This window comes from Carica papaya, chromosome 5 (assembly GCF_054855325.1).
Source record: "Carica papaya isolate Zhongbai chromosome 5, ASM5485532v1, whole genome shotgun sequence".
Lineage (NCBI taxonomy): Eukaryota > Viridiplantae > Streptophyta > Magnoliopsida > Brassicales > Caricaceae > Carica > Carica papaya.
In genome coordinates this window covers 43625445-43644671 of record NC_142313.1, presented here as the reverse complement: position 1 = coordinate 43644671, position 19227 = coordinate 43625445, and the positions used below count along the sequence as shown (strand labels likewise).

The 19227-nt window shown below is 34.5% G+C and overlaps 3 protein-coding genes and 1 pseudogene across 7 annotated transcripts; 1 reads left to right on the top strand and 3 right to left on the bottom strand.

Moving 5' to 3' along the window:
• The first annotated feature begins 502 nt into the window (after positions 1–502).
• On the top strand, positions 503–1825 carry LOC110816989 (uncharacterized). Its single transcript, XM_022045376.2, has 2 exons — positions 503–746; positions 1531–1825. The coding sequence occupies exons 1-2, from the start codon at positions 633–635 to the stop codon at positions 1645–1647; spliced, it is 231 nt and encodes a 76-aa protein (XP_021901068.1). The 5' UTR covers positions 503–632; the 3' UTR covers positions 1648–1825.
• A 1398-nt stretch (positions 1826–3223) lies between these two features.
• On the bottom strand, positions 3224–4324 carry LOC110816994 (GPI-anchored protein LLG3-like). Its single transcript, XM_022045380.2, has 3 exons — positions 4097–4324; positions 3960–4016; positions 3224–3710 (listed from the first exon to the last, which is right to left on the bottom strand). Exons 1-3 carry the CDS (start codon positions 4182–4184, stop codon positions 3346–3348), a joined length of 510 nt encoding a protein of 169 aa, XP_021901072.1. The 5' UTR covers positions 4185–4324; the 3' UTR covers positions 3224–3345.
• Positions 4325–4769: 445 nt separating this feature from the next.
• Positions 4770–9737, bottom strand: LOC110816897 (DTW domain-containing protein). 5 transcript variants are annotated; one of them, XM_088221229.1, is made up of 9 exons: positions 9383–9737; positions 8988–9128; positions 8768–8860; positions 8562–8688; positions 7425–7534; positions 6302–6382; positions 5751–5833; positions 5389–5628; positions 4770–5192 (listed from the first exon to the last, which is right to left on the bottom strand). In XM_088221229.1, exons 1-8 carry the CDS (start codon positions 9686–9688, stop codon positions 5409–5411), a joined length of 1161 nt encoding a protein of 386 aa, XP_088077355.1. In that variant the 5' UTR covers positions 9689–9737; the 3' UTR covers positions 4770–5192; positions 5389–5408. The 5 variants fall into 5 exon arrangements, with proteins under 5 accessions (XP_088077355.1, XP_088077353.1, XP_088077354.1 ...); XM_088221227.1 differs by having other exon boundaries at positions 4770–5290; positions 8562–8691; positions 9383–9736; XM_088221228.1 differs by having other exon boundaries at positions 4770–5182; positions 8562–8691; positions 9383–9736.
• A 3333-nt stretch (positions 9738–13070) lies between these two features.
• LOC110816896 (aldehyde oxidase GLOX1 pseudogene) lies at positions 13071–14886 on the bottom strand (annotated as a pseudogene).
• Between the last annotated feature and the right edge of the window lie 4341 nt (positions 14887–19227).

The following is a 19227-nucleotide window of genomic DNA, read 5'->3' as shown; positions in this document are numbered from 1 at the left end:
GGGAACAAATTAGAGATTCTTTTTGATCGAGTTATTAACGTGGATATCACAACTTGATTAGTAGCTCGTAGATGTTAGAACAAATAAGGAAAATGTAATCAAAATCAAATAAAAATAAGAAAATAATGGTAATTTATCTTTTAAAATAAATAAAAAAATTTCAGAAATTAAATTATAATAAAAAATATTAAAAATTAAATTATAACAAATATCAAATTATATGTACTAATTTATTAATTTATCAAAAAAAAATTTGAAGTCCAAAAATATCTTGGGAGAGAGTATTGGATTCTGGAACGAGGGAGGGTATTTTGGTAAAATCAATGTTTATTCCAAATACTTATTTTAGGGGTAATTCAGTAATTTCACGAGGTCAAGCACAGTGGTGGGGATAGATGCCGCGTAAATGTTCAAAAATTACCGTTAATGACGTATTTGGCCCTGGGGCAACGGGCAACTCCTATGTATATGTACATGCGCGTGTGTATATATATACATATGCCGTCAATCACCTTCCTCATTTTCCCACAGTTTCTTTCACTTTCTCTCTCGCAACTTGGTGGTCTTCAAAGAAAGTTTCTTCCTTACCATTCACAAGAATCTTGGAATCAAAATTTTCCCAATCTCCAGTCATGAAGAGATCCGGAATCTTTGCAGCCTCTGTCGCTGCTGCTTCTGCTACTGCTATCTCTACTACTACTTCTTCTTCTTCCTTCAACTTCACTTCAGATTCCAATCATCACGAGGTAAAAATTTCCAGATCAATTCCAGGGTCCTTATTGTTTTTTTGTTTTCAATTTTCTTCACCTTAGGTTAAATGGGGCTTTTCTGTTTTTTTTTTTAATTCTGGGTTTTCACCATTTTTGGTGCCCGAGAAAATTCTCTTGATTTTTCGATTTTTATGTGAAAGTTGTTAAAATTAATTAATGGGTTTTCTGTCTTGATATATGTTATCAGTTTCCTCTCTTTCTCACCATGCATCGTTTCCTAGAAAATTCTGTCAAAGAAAATTTTCTCTGTCTGTTCTTCATCATGTTTGGTTTCCTAGAAAATTCTCTCTTTTCGTTTTATTGACGAGAATTGTCAAAATTAATTTGTGGGTTTTTCTGTTTTGATATCTTTTTTCAGTTTCCTCTGTTTTTCACGATACTTCCTTTCCTAGAAAATTCTCCCAAATAAAATTTTCTCTGTTCTTAATCATGTTTGGTTTCGAAGAAAATTCTCCCTAACTTTCCTTTTAAAGATGAAAATTGTCAAAATTAATATATGGGTTTTTCTGTTTTGAGTCCTTTCTTTTCAGAAAGTCAATTTAATTTTTCTGCCTCCTTAATTTTTTTCTTGTTTTGGCAAAAGTAATCTTCTACTTTCATGTCCTTTTTCCCCTGTTTTCTGGAATTGACAAGAAATCAAATCACTCCTTTACTAAATTTAATAGTGTTATTTTAACAAAAAATAATAACTATTATTATATATATATATATATATATATATACATTTGAATTAATTTAAGTGGGAAATTTTCTTTTTTAGGATTCAAAGAAAAATCAAGAGAGCTCTGCAAGTAAGAGATCAGCTTCAACAGACAAGTTTGCACCAAGGTTTGATGGATTAAGGTTCATTGAGACACTGGTTACTGCTCACAGATAAAAAAGCTTCTTTTTTTAGGGTTCATGTCATTATTACCTTCATCTAAATGAAGAATTTTGTTGACTTTTTCCCTTTGACTGGAGAAGGGATAGTAATTAGTTTTTGAATAGGGTCGAGAGAAAAAAGAAAAAAGGATGCTGTAATATTTCAGGCTTTATCAATTTCCTCTTCAGAATTATTTACTCTTCCTTATATATATATATATATAATCTTTTTTCCCTTATTATAATTTGTTTTTGGGTGATGATAGAAATAGTTTAGGGCATGAGAAGTAGTCAATTGGGGGGGGGGGGGGGGGGGGGGGGGGGGGAAGCTGGTCTGTCTGTAAGTATAATAGAAATTGATGATTCTGACTGATCTGTACTAACCTCTGGATTGTAAAACATAACCTTTATATATTATAAGAAATTGAAAATTTATATATTTTATTAATAAAATAATAATATATATGTATATATTTATCACATACTCTTTTAATAAATATGTATGAGATGGTTTGAATATATGATCTTTTCTAGAGGAAGAAAAGTACAAATTATTTAGTTAAGGAACAAAAAATTGATGTAAGTATGTGATTTTGATATGTAATGTTTAAATATTTTAACAATACAAAAAATCTTTAATTATGAAAAAATAATATCATTACATATTGGGAATGTGTTATTATATGAAAAAATTTATGGTTTGAGATCTTGGGATTTTTTTTTTTGGAGGAGGGAGGAAATTTCCTTTTGCTTCTCATGAACTTTCCATCAATTTTCCCAGAAAATTTTCTTTCTTTTTCTTGCAATCTCTTCAAGTAATGCCTTTATTTTGGAAAAAAAGGAAATTAGAATGAAGTTTGTGCTTGTTTATGACAAATAGAATATGATTAAACTATAAACTCTCATTTGAATTGACATATTACTATCAGATTTATATATTTATAAGTTCGATCTATCTCTCGTTTATAAGTATTCAAAAGGGTTAAACTAAAAAATATATGATTCGTGTGTTCATGAGTTCAATCGATCTCCCATTTACAAGTGTGCAAAAGGGTTAAATGAGGAAAAAAATATTGACATACAGAGTAAAAATTATAGTGAATGAATAGTTGTAAGACTATATATGTGTATATATATAGTTGGAATTTGATATATGGTCTCTAAAAATCAGGGAAGAAGAGAGAGAGACCTCAATTGACAATCATGCTCCTCCAATTAATCTGGTGGAGTGGCATTGACAAGTCATTTTCTCTTCATTTGCTCAGGAATGGCTTAGGGAGTGGGATGTGAGAAATTGTGGTGCTCTGTTCTTACCCTCTTACTCCATATCACAACCTTTTCAAGATTGCATATTCTGTCAAGTCAAAAAGAGATTTTCGATTTGATTCTATCATCTTTTAACTCTCAAGAATTCTATTTTATCCATACCGAATTAATGACTTCAAGATTCAATCTCGAATTATCTTGAATCAATTGTACTAATTAGAGTTCTGTTCTTATTCTTTGATTAGAATTCTTGGTGAAGCAGTTGAAAGAAGGAGGATCAGTGTAAATAATAAAGAAAGATATGTTTAGGCACACAATCAAATTAGTTACAGAGTAAAATCAATGGCTGACATTCTTAATTACTCCAATCCCACTTGAACAATACAAATTAAGAACCAATACAACATTAAGAAAACACACAAAACATGTTTGCCATAAAAGGAAAATTTCAGAGAAGGTGGAAGAACAAGAGGGAAAAGGTAGCTACGAGCATCAACGATATCGAGTAAGGAGAAAGCGTAACCTGGTGAGTTCGTCCTGTTTGACTAGTCTTGGGACCAATTCCTTCGCAAGAAAGTCCTTCTTGGCCTTCCTTGCAGATGTTAGCGAAGAGACCGGGAGGGTACCTGCCGTAGAGATTGATGTAACTAAACATGGTGTTAGCACAATCAGAATTCATGTCATTGATGGAATCTGCAAATGGACAAGCAAATTCTTTGAAGGCATTGCAGCAAATGTTGGCTGGGTAATTTGGTCCTTTGCATTGGCTTGTGATGATTGTGTAATTCTCCTTCTCAAAATCTATAGGACAGGCTGCACTACATTACAAACAAATTTAGAGATCAAAAACATGTTCCAATATAATTTTATAAGTTAGATTTCGTTTCAATAAATTATTACGTTTCAAAAGAAAGAAACATTTCATGAGAACTAAATTTTTTTAATTAAAATAGTTAAAATGGTTAATACCCGGTTTACCGTTTTTGTATTAGAAAACATGAAATTGATGGAAATTTAGTTTGAGAAATTTTTTTTTTTCAGAAAAAAAGAGAGAGAATTTACCTTTCTTTTGTTGAAGAAGAGTACGGCCAGTTGTTCCATGAGATTCTAAAGCATCATCTGCAGGTAAAAACTTAATCAAATAAATCTTTAAACAATGAGAAAATTACCAAAAAGAAAGATGGAGGAGGAAAGAATACATGAAATCTGGGAAGAAGAAGAACAACTGATTCCAGAAAGAAGAACAATGAAGATCACAAAAACACAAAAATTCAAAACCAGTTTCATGGTTCTTCTTTTCTCTGGTTTTTCCTGTTTTTTATTTTTAATTCTTTTTTCTGGGGAGATCGATTAGTTTTTGAGTAATCGATCTCCTCCTTTAGCCCACTTTTTTTTCTTTTTCCTAATAATGAATTTGCATTTGTTTTTTTTGTTAGTTTTTTTTTTTCTAATTTACTTTCTGTTTTAGCATAAAGAGAAAAATGTTGCAGAAATGGTGGGATGTGTTTGGATTGGACGAAAGTTTTTTAAATTTAGATGTACTGTGTTTTTTTTTTGGGTTATTTTAACATTTAATGATTTTAAGGTGCATGTTAATCCACCATTAAATTGTTAGCTATTCGTTGAATTACCAAAAATGAATCTCCTTATGTATTTCCACAGCTTCCAAAAGAATTATATATATATATATATATGCATGTATACTTCAATCCAAAAGATTTTCTTTTTCTAAATCTTACATTTTCTTTCATATTCACATTATTATTTATATTAGAAAGTGTTTTAGCTTAAGGGGATTGTATCTTTAGAGAGGAGATTAACATTCTATACATATACATATATATATTTTTGCATATTATATGTGTTAGAGCCTTTTGAACAACCACTATCTTCATAACTGCTTGCATTTTGTAACCAAGCGGAGTGGATAGAAAATCATACAAATTTTCTTGGAAAATTCCTCCAGCATACTTTCCCAGTGAGGGAAAAAAAAAACAAAGGAAAACAGTGTTTCACAAAATCAAAAAAGAATTTTACATGTTTGATATTCCTACATATTTGCTGCTAATCTCTTTTCTATTCCCCCATCACTTCCTTTCCAACTTTTTTTGATCTTCTCAGTTCTTTCTTCATTGGGAAAATGCGAAGATGAGAGTTGTTGGGGTATCGGATCTTGCCCGCTGGAATCAGTTGCTACTTGGTATTTAAATGTTTCAGTTCCTTGGAGCTGATGACAGCATATGCATTCAAAGATGATTAACGAGAAATTGAGAAGCAGAATGTATCTGCGCCAATCTAATGACAAAACCACCGAAACCAGTTAGGAATCATGATTGAGCAGACCCTGTGAGCTGCAAGCATCTCAACCCAAGTAAAAGTTACATAAAATTAACCTGTAGAAGGAAAGACAGCTTGCAACTGTTCAGCAAAACTTACCCAGAATTCAGAAAGAAAACATACTATAAGATTTGGTACTTCCACCGTTACTTACATTGTCACTGTTTGACACTGTTAACAGATATTGCTGGTGTGTCTTGCTTTGCGAGCGATGGATCTTCCCATTCGTAGACGCCTAGCTGTTAGTGCTTCCAATAAGACATCTAGGGCATCCTCCACTGCTTCGGCTTGTTTGTTTAATTCATAGAAGCTAAACTTTGGAAGGAGTTGCAGCTCAGAAAGGAGGCCAACAGCTGCTGCTGCTGTGCAAGTACGATCCCATGATGGCTGGGGCCTAACATCAAAATGCAATAGATGACAGCCATTTAGTTATGTTAGTGAAGAGAAAATAGTCCGTGGAAATCTTAGAAACCCAGAAAGGCATGTGGGATTTGGCCACTATGTGCCACATCTAACCTAAGTTTATGCATTGCAGATGCACCAGTAGTAAGAGATATGCAAGGAAGTTCATCATCCCCCCAAACTGACTTTGCATACTCCTGAAAATTGTAGAAATACCCACGTTAATACAATACACAAACAGCTCATGGAAAACTGAGTAAAATCTATAGCATGCTGGAGCAAATTTTTCAAGAAATTGATGACACAAAAGATTACAAAGTTTCAACTTCCAATCTTCTCTAATCTCATCACCAGGCCAAAAACTTCAGAAACAAAGCATATAGACATTGATTCCTGAACTCAAGCATCTTATGACTATTATCAAGGCTAATGCTCTTGATCAGCTTGTGAACAAATTGAACTACTCTTACAATCGCAAGAATGAAGAGTTGTTCTGTTGCCCCTTTGTCCTTGAACTTGATCATGATGCTTTCATGTGAAACTAAGCAATGGCATGTAAAAGTAGATAGCACAGGTATATGGCTCTTGCAGTTGGAGAATCGTATAACTCTGGAACTCAAATTGTCATCTAATGAAGAGAATACAAATAGTACGAACAGTACTACCTTTAAACGCCTGAACATTGCGGCAGAATTGCTCCATGTACCATCAATCAGAATGAAATTCAGAGTTTCATCTCTATTCATCTGTGCAGCAGCAAAACATAAAGTTACCACCTAGTTGAAACAAGGTAAAATGTCGAAGTAAAAGGATTTTTGTTGAAGGGCTTGTATGGGGGAGCACGAATAGTTTAAATAAATACAATGAAGAGAATTGCTTTACAACTTCAATTTCTTTTATGTTTCAAAAGCTCTCTTTCTATAGTCATATTGCCATTATTATAACAGCAAAAACATCATATACGTTCTTCAATGTTAGTACCATCCTTCATTTTTTCTTCAAAAATTTGGTTCTTCAACAGTCATTATTCTGATCCTTGTTTGTATCTCCCTTTAAAGTTAGTTATAATTCCACTACCAATTTCGCTGGGTAGATAAAATGCTCAAAATGTGCGAGGATGCCAACTATCATGTGAAAAATAACAGAGTCAGCCACAGTGCAGAAAAAGCTGATATATATACACACACACACAATATTTCAACTATAGACCTCTTAATTGGGGTAGGAAGGATTGCATTAAGTAGAAAGGTAGCTTGATCCATGACTTGTATTTTTTAGTTGTGAATTAATTCTCTCATAAATTCATGAAGAAAACCTCATAGTAGAAAAGGAAAAAACTGCATCAGACAGATGGAAGAGGAAAATCAAGATTCAATAGGAAAGAAAATTAGAAAGGACTGACGGGGATTAGATGGAGTAATTCCAATAAGAATGTAAGACAAACAAGACAGGATTGAATGGGAAGGCAGATATGGGTAATGTTGGGCCCACGGAAACTATAGTGATTGCAAATGACTCCAAATGATGGATAAAAAGAATACCTCATTATTGTTAGAAGAAACTTAATGCAGTAGATCAGATATTTCTGTATGTTATTGTAAAAGTTAAGTGAGTTTCAGAAGTTTTCATGCTACTTTAAAGAATATGGTGATACTGAATCCTTCATCTGCAGACTGCAGAAATTGAATAAAGGTGCTCATGCTAGTCTTATCATTGAATTTCAAATGATAAAACAGATAATAATAAGATTTTGCCAGGGACAGGTTAGCATGGTTAAGATAAATCCACCATTGTTGGTTCACATTTTCGATTCTCTGAAGATTCCTGACCGAAAGCGTCTTGAACAGACTTTACCACCTGATTCTGGTTAGGATAAAGGCACCATACCCTGCTTTTTCCTGAAATTGACATAAAACTCAATCAGAAATCAGGGCATTTAGCAGATCTTTAAAGTTAGATCCACAGAAACAGAAACTGGTGATTATTCGGACTGCTTAAATACAACAATTTAACAACTACGATATCAACTTTAATCACTTAGCTTAGGACTTAGGGAATCTAAAATGTTGTATTAAAATCCTCCTAAAAAACAGAGAGAACGAAAGAAAAGAAAAGGAAAGGTAAAATCAGAGGTGGGCTAGTTATCCTCCTAAAAAAAGGAAAAAAGAAAAGAAAAAAATGTGAAAAATTGGCCAAACTCATGAGAGCACAACCAGTCAATCTCTATGTAAAATAGACCTTAAAGAGATAATTCACCTTAAGCCAAAGAGAGGCCAAAAGGATCACCTATCCAAAAGGAACATAAGAGGTGAGAAATGATCCTTAAAATCCCTAGCTTTTTCCTCCAAAACAAGAATCCACAACCCAGAAGTAATGCTCCTTCCAAAAGCAATCTATCCTGCTTTTTCTTTCCAACACCATGAAACGAAGAAAAAGTAAATCCCGCAAGCTTCAGAAGAGAAATCCAGGAAACACTGAACGTCTCAAAAAGTGAGTCCAAAGTCTCCAAGCCATATTACAGTATAGAAAAGGATGACCAAGAGACTAACAGTTCTGAAGCATACTACACACACCCTAGGAGTTGCAGGCAGAGAACGATTTGTTCTATGAGTTTAAAGTATCAGAACCAAGATCCAAACAAATAATTTAACCTTAGATGGAGTAGGAACCTTCTAGAAATGTTTACTAAGCTTAAAATATATGGTACCGCATCTCTACCTGAGTTTCTATCACTATATCTATTTCAAAAGAACAATAACAACACGAGAGTTTCTTTTCTTTATAAGAATATAAAGCATTAATGTTGACCTTCCAGGTAACCAACATGCTTCCATATGAGATTTGAAACTGGTATATAAGTTATGCAACATTAGCCCACAATAAATTTCCAACTCTTACATAAATAAAAAGAAAATTTGTAGAAACCTGCAAGCTTAAAAGTGTCCCACATGATCTCCTCATCTTCTGTAATGCCATAGAGACACAAGGTTGCAGCTTGAATACCAAATATTTGCCATAACAACTTTCCAGTGTTGTTCTGCCTTAGGAAATCCTGCTAATGATTGATGGAGCATCAGATGATCTATATGCATCGCATGAATCATTGACATAGCTTGAGAGAACACACAAACCTTTGGATGCATATACAACCAAAATCGTATTCCATGCCAAAGAGTAGAAGGCTTAACTTTTGAACACATACAATCTTCCGAAGGAAGCCAGCACTGCGAAGTGAAAAATGTCCTATAAAATGATTGAGAAGAAAACAAAAGAATGAAGAACATAATATGAAACAAATTTTATGCTGAGGAATAACATAACCCAAACACTGTTCTCAAGTATGCTGTATACCTTCTGGCAGAGGTAACCTCTGCTTCCTAGCAAACGACAAGCTATTTGCCGAGCAGAGTAGAACTGAAACTTTTTCTCAGAATCATCTAATGCTTGGTATGTTGCTCTATGTTTCTTATCCTCAACAACTCTAAAATCCCCCTACAGTGCAAAATGAAAAACAAAATTGAATAAGAAAAGGACCACCATGAACAGATTTACAAAGTGAAACTGATAGAAATTTTTCAGACAAAAAAATGGTAACTTTATAATTACTTTTTAACAATCGATATTCATCGCCTTCTACCAACCAAATTGAAACCCACCAAAAAAAAAACTTACACACACAAGAAAACATCAATAGAAATGGGGAAAAAAAACCCACAAAGATAAATAACAATTGATTGATCACATGCCTGTAATTTGCCGCCAATTCCACCAAAATTCATCTGGGCATCAATATTTTGCTCCAAAATCTTCAAATCCTCAACGACCTGCTTCACCATTGATGGTACTGGAGACACAGCGCCCCATCCCTGCCACTCCTGCTCTGTGATGAACCCGTCGCCGTTGTCTTCGATTTGAACTTCTCGGGGGGCAGAACGAGTAGCAGAGCTTATGAATGAACAACGGAGATTCGTTTGTGGAGACTCCATTGGGGTTCTGGTGTATGATTTGAGAGGCGGCGAGAATTTGAACGTGGAGGCCCTAGTGCATAGCATGGTTTCTAGCTGCCGGGTTTTCAGTTCGTTGTTTTGGTCTGTCACTTTAGCATACTTTTTACCGGGTAATATTTTTTATTAAATTATAGTAATTTATTTCTTTGGTTAAAATTTATTAAAAGTAAATTTTTATTAAATTTAATAAAAATAATAATTAATTATTTGGGTTTATATTTTAAAGTTTTAAAAAATACATAACTTAATTTAAAATTTGTGAAATTTTTATATAAAGAAATGGTGTATATATTTCATGGTATTTAGTATAATACAAACATTTACAAAGATAATAAATTTTGACATTAGTTATAAGCGACAATTATTTTCAATAATTTTATATTTAACATAATTATATATATTATCTATTTATTTTTATAATATAAAATAATTTTAAATATGTTAAATTAAAATTAATGTGATAATATAACTAATAATTATCTATTCAATTAATGTCATAATTTATATAATAATATATGATAGTTATTTATTTATTTATTTTGATAATATATATTTAAATATTTGAATATAAAAATAAAATTTTGGTATAATTTCTATATGATTTATATTATTTGGTTTAAAATTATACACTATATAAATTATTAATCACATCTTTTTCTCACATCCAATTATGTAATTCACCAAAAATTAGGATATGCTATATATATATTATTATTATTAGAAATGGGGATAATAATCTAGTGTATATATTTCTCGATATGTACTATGTAACGATCCCGGAAATATTCAAAGAAAATAAATGATAATTAAAGTACAGAAACAAAATAAATGTTTAAAGTTTACATTCCTTACATAATAACTTAAAGTACCAAACAGTACTACGGAATTCAGTATTTTGAAAAAAATATAAGAAATAAGTAAATGAACAAAAAATAAAGAAAACTAGCATCTACTCGCAATCCTCTTGCGGATCGGGTTCTAAATCCTAGTCCTCTTAATCTGAAATTGTTAAATAAGGGATGAGTTACACTAACCTAATAAGGATATCACACTATATCACCGACACAGAAATAAATGTTGGTAGAAAATAAAAAACAATTAATAGAGCACTAAATTTAGCAAATTCATTTAACAATAATAAAATCATTTACCATCCACTTACCGTAGTAGGATTTATAAAAACAACCTATAGAAATAATAACATTATATAGATCATGATTTCATGCATAATCAACAACATAGCGTATAATTATAAATCCATATCCATATTCAATAAATCAAACAATAACTGCTACTCTTTTTAATAGCCTGCTAGTATCCATGGGGGGTTCATAAGGATATTTTCTCTACACGTGAACCATTTTTTATAACATTCTTAATTGCGGGCCATTCCCATACCCCGTTCGGTATGAGCGCCAAATTACTAAACCTTAATATCTCGTCCAGTATTATGGTGAAGCAGGTCGTCTTCATACCACGTCCGGTATGAGCCAAATTACCTAATCTCGATACTCCGTCCGGTATAAGACAACGTTTACGGTTGGGTTCTTTATGTACCCGGTCCGTCCACCATCTCCTAAGATATTTAGTAAAACTGTCGTTTCATCCATTCACTTAATCACACAATTTTTACCATTTAATCTTCATTTTTCTCAATTCAGCCGTAAACACATAGAATAAACTATACATATATTCAAAGTCATAAAATAAATTAATAAGGTACTATTATGCATTTAAACCATAAAATCAATCAACAAAGCAACATTAAATAATTTTCGGCTTTGCCTCCATTAGCAATCCATAATTAATTATGCACATTTTCTAAATCCACACAAAATATCGTATTATTATTTATTTAGACTTCAATTCTATGATAAGGAATAGGGTGAGGGATCCTTATTCAATTTGATGCCCAAAAGCTAAACTGTTAACTGCGTCTATAGACGGTTCACGAGTTCCTTGAATTTTTTTTTGGAATCAAAATGCGCTATAAATACCTATAAATATCCCCAACAAACCCAAAATTAGTTTTAGGGCCCACTTTGGCCAATTCTGATATTTTGACGCGGCGGCGGTCTGCCTCGTGTCGGCTGTTTTCGGCCCATTCTGCATCAATCCCTGCAAGAAAACATATTAAGGGGTTTCGGTTGGTCGAAAAAACACAAAAAATCGAAACTCACCGGCGGCGGGGCACTTCAGTGCTGTGACTCCTCAGGCTCACGTTGCGGTTAGGTGTTTTGCTCCGGTCAACTTGTAGAGAAGGAAACAGTGATCACAACAGTAGAAAAATTACGTAGAACGAGAACCGGGAAGGGCCTCATCGGAGGCGTTTTGTGAAATTCCCTGCGACGGTGCCGCCGGACTTCGCCAATATTTTTGGGCCAATCAATCGGTCCTTTTACTCCGATTTGGTCATTAGTGTGTTCAAAATTGAATTTTGAGCAAATGAGAGAATTTTTACCTCTTTTAGCGGTCAGAAAGGGCTCCGGCAAGGTGGCGGCGATCTCCTTTCCAGCGGCTGGGTCTTCTTCTCCGGCGAGGGGGTTTGGCGGCTAAGGTTAGGGTTTAGTACGAATAGGGGTTATTTATATCCGTTCGCATTTAATCTGGACCGTTCATCGCGATCTAATCTAGACCGTTCATCGCAATCCAATATGAACTGTCTGATCGCGTTTAAATCTGACCATCTGATCGCGTTGGGGAGGGAACACATCCGAGCCGTCCGTGCGCGTGGGAACGGATCTGGGTCGTTCGATCGCGGGCACGCAGATCGCCCACGTGGCCTCCCGCATGGCATTGCGTCAGCGTCCGCTGTCACACGGCGCGTCCTGATTCGTCAAACCTACTGACCCGGCATCCTACGTGGCAAAACTTCTTTAAATTATATTTTGACCACCGGTTTTCGATTTTTCTTTGAAAAATACTCACAAAACCCAAATTTTTACCCTTCTTCCTCAAAATTATTTTTCAATTTCATCATCCATCAAATTTATTTCATTTTTTCTCTAACTTAAAATTAAAAAAATTACATTTAGATAAATTTAATTTACATTAAATTCAAACTTGGGCATTACATACTATCTACCCAAAGTCCAAATGTAAATGCAATATATAAGTGCATTGCAATTTAATTAGATTCCAAATCTATAATAACAACTTAGTACATATATATATATATTAAGAGATAAAAAAATTAAATTGAGTTTTTAAAATATTATAATTAGTTCAACTGAAAAAATTTAGCTGCAGCTTATATAATTAATGCACTTCTAATAATACATTTTATAGAATAGTTTTTTGGTTGTCTTTCCAAGCTTTTAATGAATATATATATATATATATATATATATTTAGTTATTAAGTGACCAAGCTTTTAATGAAAATATATATTTATATATATATATATATGTAAATGATTATATATATATCTTAGTAATTAAAAGAAGCATACTACTCTTTCAAAGGAAAAAAGAATTATAACACAACTAGTTACAACCTCAATATTATATATATATACAAAAACAACAAATTTAGGGGGAAAAAGAAAAAGATGAAGAAAATCATTGCATGCTAACCCAAATACCTTCACTGGGTATATCTTGATAAGCCACAAAGAGAAGATAATATCCAAAGGGTGCAAGATTTACTGAACTCGGTGTTGTAACAAAAACTTGATATACAGATCCTCCCAAGCTACTAGCTTTCTGATTTCCCAGTATCAAAATCCTCTGATTCATACCAAATGAATGTGTTGTAAACGATGGAGCCGCCATTGTTACACTCACCACTATTTCTTGATCAGCAGAAACTAACATGTCTGTCACTGTGAATTCAACTCTGAGTATTTGATTATATCCAAGCATGGAGTAAGAAGGTGGCGAGAAAATCTTTGGACGTAAGTTGGAGAATTGAAGGTCTAGATATGGCGGACTGAAAGCTTCTAAGCTTAACTCAGTTGGGTAAACGACGTCGGAGAAGTTGTAGAACACATGAGGGTTACTTCCACCAACTAGAATTCTTCCATCTCGGAGTAAGATAGCTGCAGAGTGATACATTCTGGGAATGGTGGATGGGTTTTGGATTTCGAATCTGAATCCGATTGTATATTCGGGTTTATATATAACAGGTGTAAGAACTGGATTTCTTCCTAACTCCCAACCTGCTGTTCCCCTTGATGCACCATTAATGATCAGAATATGACCATTTGGAAGTAATATCATATCACCCATTACCCTAGATTGAGGCATGGTTTCCATTACCCATTCTGGATTTGAATCTGTTATCTTGATTCTCCCACATGTGTTTAAAGCTTCCATGAAAATACCCATTGAAGCTAGTTGATAAGACCCTTTAGGTGCACCCCCACAAACCAAAACCTCAGCTTCTAATACAGGAGCTTGAAGGTTCTTTAATGGAAGAAGAACTGAAGAACCTGAACTAGGGTAACTTCTTGGATCACCACCTGGGATACATGGGTACGTTTTCACGACTTTATTCATCACATAATTTAACAAAATCGCTCGATTATTAGCAAAAATAAATAAATTTCCATCAACATTTAAATAAACAAAAGGGTATAAATTATTTTCTTCTGGGTCATTTGTTTCCATCAAGAATGGGAGATTATAATAAGACGAATCAGAATTCTTCGGATAAAACTCGTAATTAAATTGTTTTCTACCACCGATTATGATCTGACGACCATCTGGAAGAACATGATTAGTGGCATACCATCGACGAACAGCTAACCCATCATCGATTTCTAACCAGTCACAGTTATCACATGGGTTGAATACTCTGACTTTCCGCTCGCCATCGTTGAATCCGCCGGTCTGGATTAAGCGGCCGTCGGGCATGACGGAGCCGGATGAACACCAGACGTCAGTCTGCACCATGAGAGGTCTGAAAGTGTTGGAAAGGAAGTTGTATTCAATGGAGTGTGCTGTACAGTCAATGATTAGAGCAGTATCGTTTGGATCATATCGACATTTTCCATCTGGTAATAGTAAATTAGATTGGCCGAAATCTGTTCGATCGAAGAAGATAACACGGTCGTTTTTGAGGAGTTGCATGTGCATGGCGGATACACCTACGCTGCTTTGTAACAGCTGCCAGTAGCCGCCGCCGGAAGGGATGATACAGAGGGATGGTTGGATTAAGGAGATGATTATGATTAGAGACTTAATAAATAAGATTAAGTAATAGGAAGAAGGTGATATTGAATTACTCATTCTTGTGCTTAATTTCTATCTATCAGAAATTTATTTTTGCTAATTAATATATATATATGTTTGATTTTTAATTTAAAAAAAATGAAAAATCAGTATTTTTTAAACTTTTTTTATTTCAAAAAAATAGTTTAATAAAAAATTAAGATAATCTAATTACATTTAAACACCTAAATAATAATTACTTTTGATAATTAATTATAATTTTTATTTGGGTTAAAGTAAAATTTTATGAAAAATAAATATATGTTAATTTTTGGAAGATAATTTAATTAATTATGATCCAAAAGCATGAAGAAATTAATATGAGGTCACACTTATGTTAATTGTCACCTAATTAACTTTAAAACATATTATACTTGTGACTAAACTAAAAATTCTCATACTAATTAAATGCCTAATCATCTTTGATTTTCATACTATTTTATCAACAAGAGATGATGGCATCACCATATTCACTTAATTAATTATATGTTTATCATATACATTATTGTAATCATATATCTTTATATTTAAATTTTATATTAATATATTATTTTTTAATGTAAACATTATATATATATGACACTAATCTTATAATATTAAACATTATTGATAAAAAAAAAATAAGTAACAGTCTGAACTCCAATATCGGTATATACACGACGGTTGTACAATATTAGAGTTTTGTATCGTTATAAATTATTTATTAATATATTAATAATGTTTTTAAGTATTAATTATACTAATCGATAAAAGTATATTAAAAATAATATTTTTATATAAATTATTATAAACAGCAAGATAAAAGATTATTTATCAATTGATACATATATATATTAATAATGCTTTTAATATAAACATTAAGATAAACTAAACCTTATTTTATTGATTATATTAATAAATACAAAAACTTAATATAAATACTAATTAACAAATAATATATAAATATTATTAAAATGATATTGTTATAGTATCAAATACTAAGGGCAAATTATAAAGTGCTTCTTGAATTTTACTGGGTCCATTAATTTTAAAAATTAAAATTCAATCTTTATAATTTAAATAAATATTAAATGAATCGAATTTAATACTGCTTTCAGACATTAAAATTATTATTAAAGTATAAATTAGTCTCTTTTTTTTTTTGGGACAACATACAAAAGAATTTTTGTAAAAGATAAATACAAAAATCTTGAGAAAATTGAAAAAAATTTTATTGAAATTTTCAAGAGTTTGTTTTACTCCTAAAAATACATGACGAATCTCTAAACTTTAATCCTATCTTTTCCTATCTAATTAACGACATCGAGAGATTGTCCGAATACTAATTTTTATGCAAGAGTGGACCCAGATTGGTCACGTAACATATTTTGAGTGGGTCATCATTCACAATAGACGTGGCATCTGATATGGACTTTCTAATTGCTATAACATAAACCGGTCAAATTAAAAAACTAATCAAGATAAAAAAAACAAAACTTATCCACCTATGTTAACTCTAAAACCCTAAATTCTAAATTCTCACGCTCTCATTAGAGTAATTCTTTATTTTTGTAATCTCTATTTGGAGCAGTGTTCCTAATATTGGTTCAGTTTAAAAGGGCCCTTGAGAATGCCAAAGTTAATGGTAGGAACAATGATATTCCTACTCTGTCTCCATACCTTCCTTACAAGAATAATGTCAGCTTCTCGTAGTCATTTCTTCCTCAACCAACTCAAGCTTGCCATCTTAATGCCAATCACGTCGACAAGATCACAATCGTCAATAATGCCACTATTGTTGCATCTATCATTCTCTAATGGGTTGTTTGGGCCTTCGTCGAAGGTAAGTTCCAAAAATGGGACATCATAGTTATGTTGCATTACTCTTAAGATGTTAAAAAGTATATAAAGACCTATTTCAAATATAATACCCGGATTCAGAATTTGATTTAAAATTAATTTTAAAGTTTAAAAAATGTATAAAAATATAATTTTTAAATTTATAAATTTTTTTAATATAAAATTAGAAAAAAAATAAAATTAAAAATAATTTTAAAAAAAATAGGTAAAAATTTGGATTCTAATGGTATTTTTTTTTAAAAGTAAAAAATTGGGAGTCAAAACATAATTAAAAAATTGCACCACATAAGACTACCCAGTCAGCAGCCCCGACGAACTGGAGCGTGCCTCGTGGCAAGGCACGTTGACTTTGTGCCACGCTGGCAATCCGTGTACCAACGATCGGACGGCCTAGATGCGTTCCCGTACGCGTGGACTGTCCGGATCCATTCCCTCTTCATGTGCGATCAGATGGTCGCGATTAAATACAATGAACGGTCTAAATTCGTTTTCTCTTTAAACGCGATCATATTATCGAGATCAAATCGTGATGAACGGTTCAAATTTATTTTTTCTTTAAATACGATCGGACGGTCGAGATCAAATGCGATGAATGGTTCAAAGTTAAGGGAGACAGGTGTAAATATTTCGCATTACATCGAATCCAAAACCTAGCCGTCAGCCTCTCGCTATAGAAGAAGAACCAGTCGCTGAAGAATGGAGCCAACCGCCGCCCACCGCCGCACCAGAGTCACCTCCGACCGTCAAAAAAGGTAAAAATTCTCCTATCCGCTCGAAATTTGATTTGAAACACTCTTATTGTAGCGCCCGGACCGAGGAGGAAAAAAAAAAGTCACGTCGGCAGCCACGTCAGCAGGCCCGGTCAGCAATCCCGGCCAACCGGGACCTGCCACGTGGCAAAACCACGTCGTGCCAAAAAGGGCCACGTTGGCGATCCGCGTGGGCGCGATCGAACGGCCCAGATCAAGCATACGATCGGACGGCCCAGATTAAAACAAAATGGACGGCTGAGATCAAAAGGCAAGGGGTTATAAATAGAACCCCCACACCAGACCACAAACCCTAGCCGCCTGCCACTCGCTGGAGAAGACGAACCAGAAGCCGGCCGCCGCCACCCGCCGCCGCACCGGAGGAACTTCCGACCGCCGATCGAGGTAAATTTCGTACCCCCGACTCGTTTTTCCACGCTGATTCCTCCTGTGGCCAAATCGGAGCCAAAATCCCGGCCAAACGGCCGGAATGCACGGCCGAAGCCCAGCGGCGCCGCCGCGCCCTTCTCGGTTTTTGCCTCCGATGAGACCCTTCCCGGCCTCCGTTTGATGTAATTTTTATATCACCGTGATCACCACTCTTTTCTCTACAGGTTGACCGGAGCCGAATCACCAAAACACGAACCTCGCCGGAGAGCCGCCGCACCCGAGAGCGCCACCGCCGGTAAGCTCCGTTTTTCCGTGATTTTTTGGCCCCCCGAGGGCCCTAGGGTTGTTTTCTCGCAGGGACCGATGCGAGTATGGTCGAATTCGGCCGGAAACGGCCGAAAACAGCCAACCCGAGGCGAATCGCCGTTGCCAGCGGCGGCGCCGTCGCCGGAGCACGGCGGAGTTGCGATTAGGGCCGAAAGTGGCCTTGGGCCTAATTTGGGATTTTTTTGGAACACGTGCAGGTACCAGTAGTGCGTTTCAGTTCCCCGAGAAAAATTCAGGGAAAATTAGGGACAGCCTGCAAGCGCACTGTGAAGCCGTGTTCGGACCCCGAAACGAGTAAGGACCCCTCACCCTATTTCCTATCACGGTTTTAAAGTTCAATAAATGATAAAACGGTATTTCATGAATCAACGAATGTGTGAAATTGCTTAAGGTCGCTAATGGAGCCCGAGTCTAGTGTGTTTGTCGGTTAATTGTTATTTGGCCTGTTTTACAGTTTTAAACATAGCATGAGATTCAATGTTTTCATTTTATAGTTTCGTGTGCATGTTTTACTGTTTTATTGATTATGGATTAAATGACCGGGATATTGATGCTGTATGTTGTCTGCTTAGCATAAATTATCGTTTTGCTTGCTTGTATGTGGATTAATGATGCTGACTGAGGAAAAAGAGAATGAACAATTATGTAAATGGATAATGGTATAATGTGGTCAGTCTGACTAGATATCCTGGGAGATGGTGGACGGACCGGGTCCGTAGGGAACCCTACCGGGATTGTGGTCTCCCATACCGAACGGGGTATGGAGATCTTATGTGTTTTAGCGCCCATACCGGACAGGGTATGGGGACGGCCCGTTTCACCCTCATACCGGACGGGGTAATGAGGTCTATGGTTTGGCGCCCATACCGGACGGGGTATGGAGACGGCCCTGGAATTTGATTTCAAGTGTTAAGGATTAACGGGTAGCGGGACCCCTATGGATCCCCATGGATACTAGTGGGCTGGTGAATTAGGAAAATATGTTGTGTAACGATTGAATTACGAAAAGTGTGATAGGTATTATGTTATACAGTTCATATATATGTTTCCATGATGATGATGATGT

Excerpts from the sequence above, each read along its gene's own strand:
- LOC110816989 (XM_022045376.2), top strand. The coding sequence starts at position 633 with ATGAAGAGATCCGGAATCTTTGCAGCCTCTGTCGCTGCTGCTTCTGCT. Across the intron at positions 747-1,530 it reads CAGATTCCAATCATCACGAG|GATTCAAAGAAAAATCAAGA; the intron begins GTAAAAATTTCC and ends TTTCTTTTTTAG.
- LOC110816897 (XM_088221227.1), bottom strand. The coding sequence starts at position 9,688 with ATGCTATGCACTAGGGCCTCCACGTTCAAATTCTCGCCGCCTCTCAAA. Across the intron at positions 7,535-8,561 it reads GGACACTTTTAAGCTTGCAG|GAAAAAGCAGGGTATGGTGC; the intron begins GTTTCTACAAAT and ends TGTCAATTTCAG. Across the intron at positions 5,629-5,750 it reads TCTGCAATGCATAAACTTAG|GCCCCAGCCATCATGGGATC; the intron begins GTTAGATGTGGC and ends TTTTGATGTTAG.
- LOC110816994 (XM_022045380.2), bottom strand. The coding sequence starts at position 4,184 with ATGAAACTGGTTTTGAATTTTTGTGTTTTTGTGATCTTCATTGTTCTT. Across the intron at positions 4,017-4,096 it reads TTCTTCTTCCCAGATTTCAT|ATGATGCTTTAGAATCTCAT; the intron begins GTATTCTTTCCT and ends TTTTACCTGCAG. Across the intron at positions 3,711-3,959 it reads TCTTCTTCAACAAAAGAAAG|CCTGTCCTATAGATTTTGAG; the intron begins GTAAATTCTCTC and ends AATGTAGTGCAG.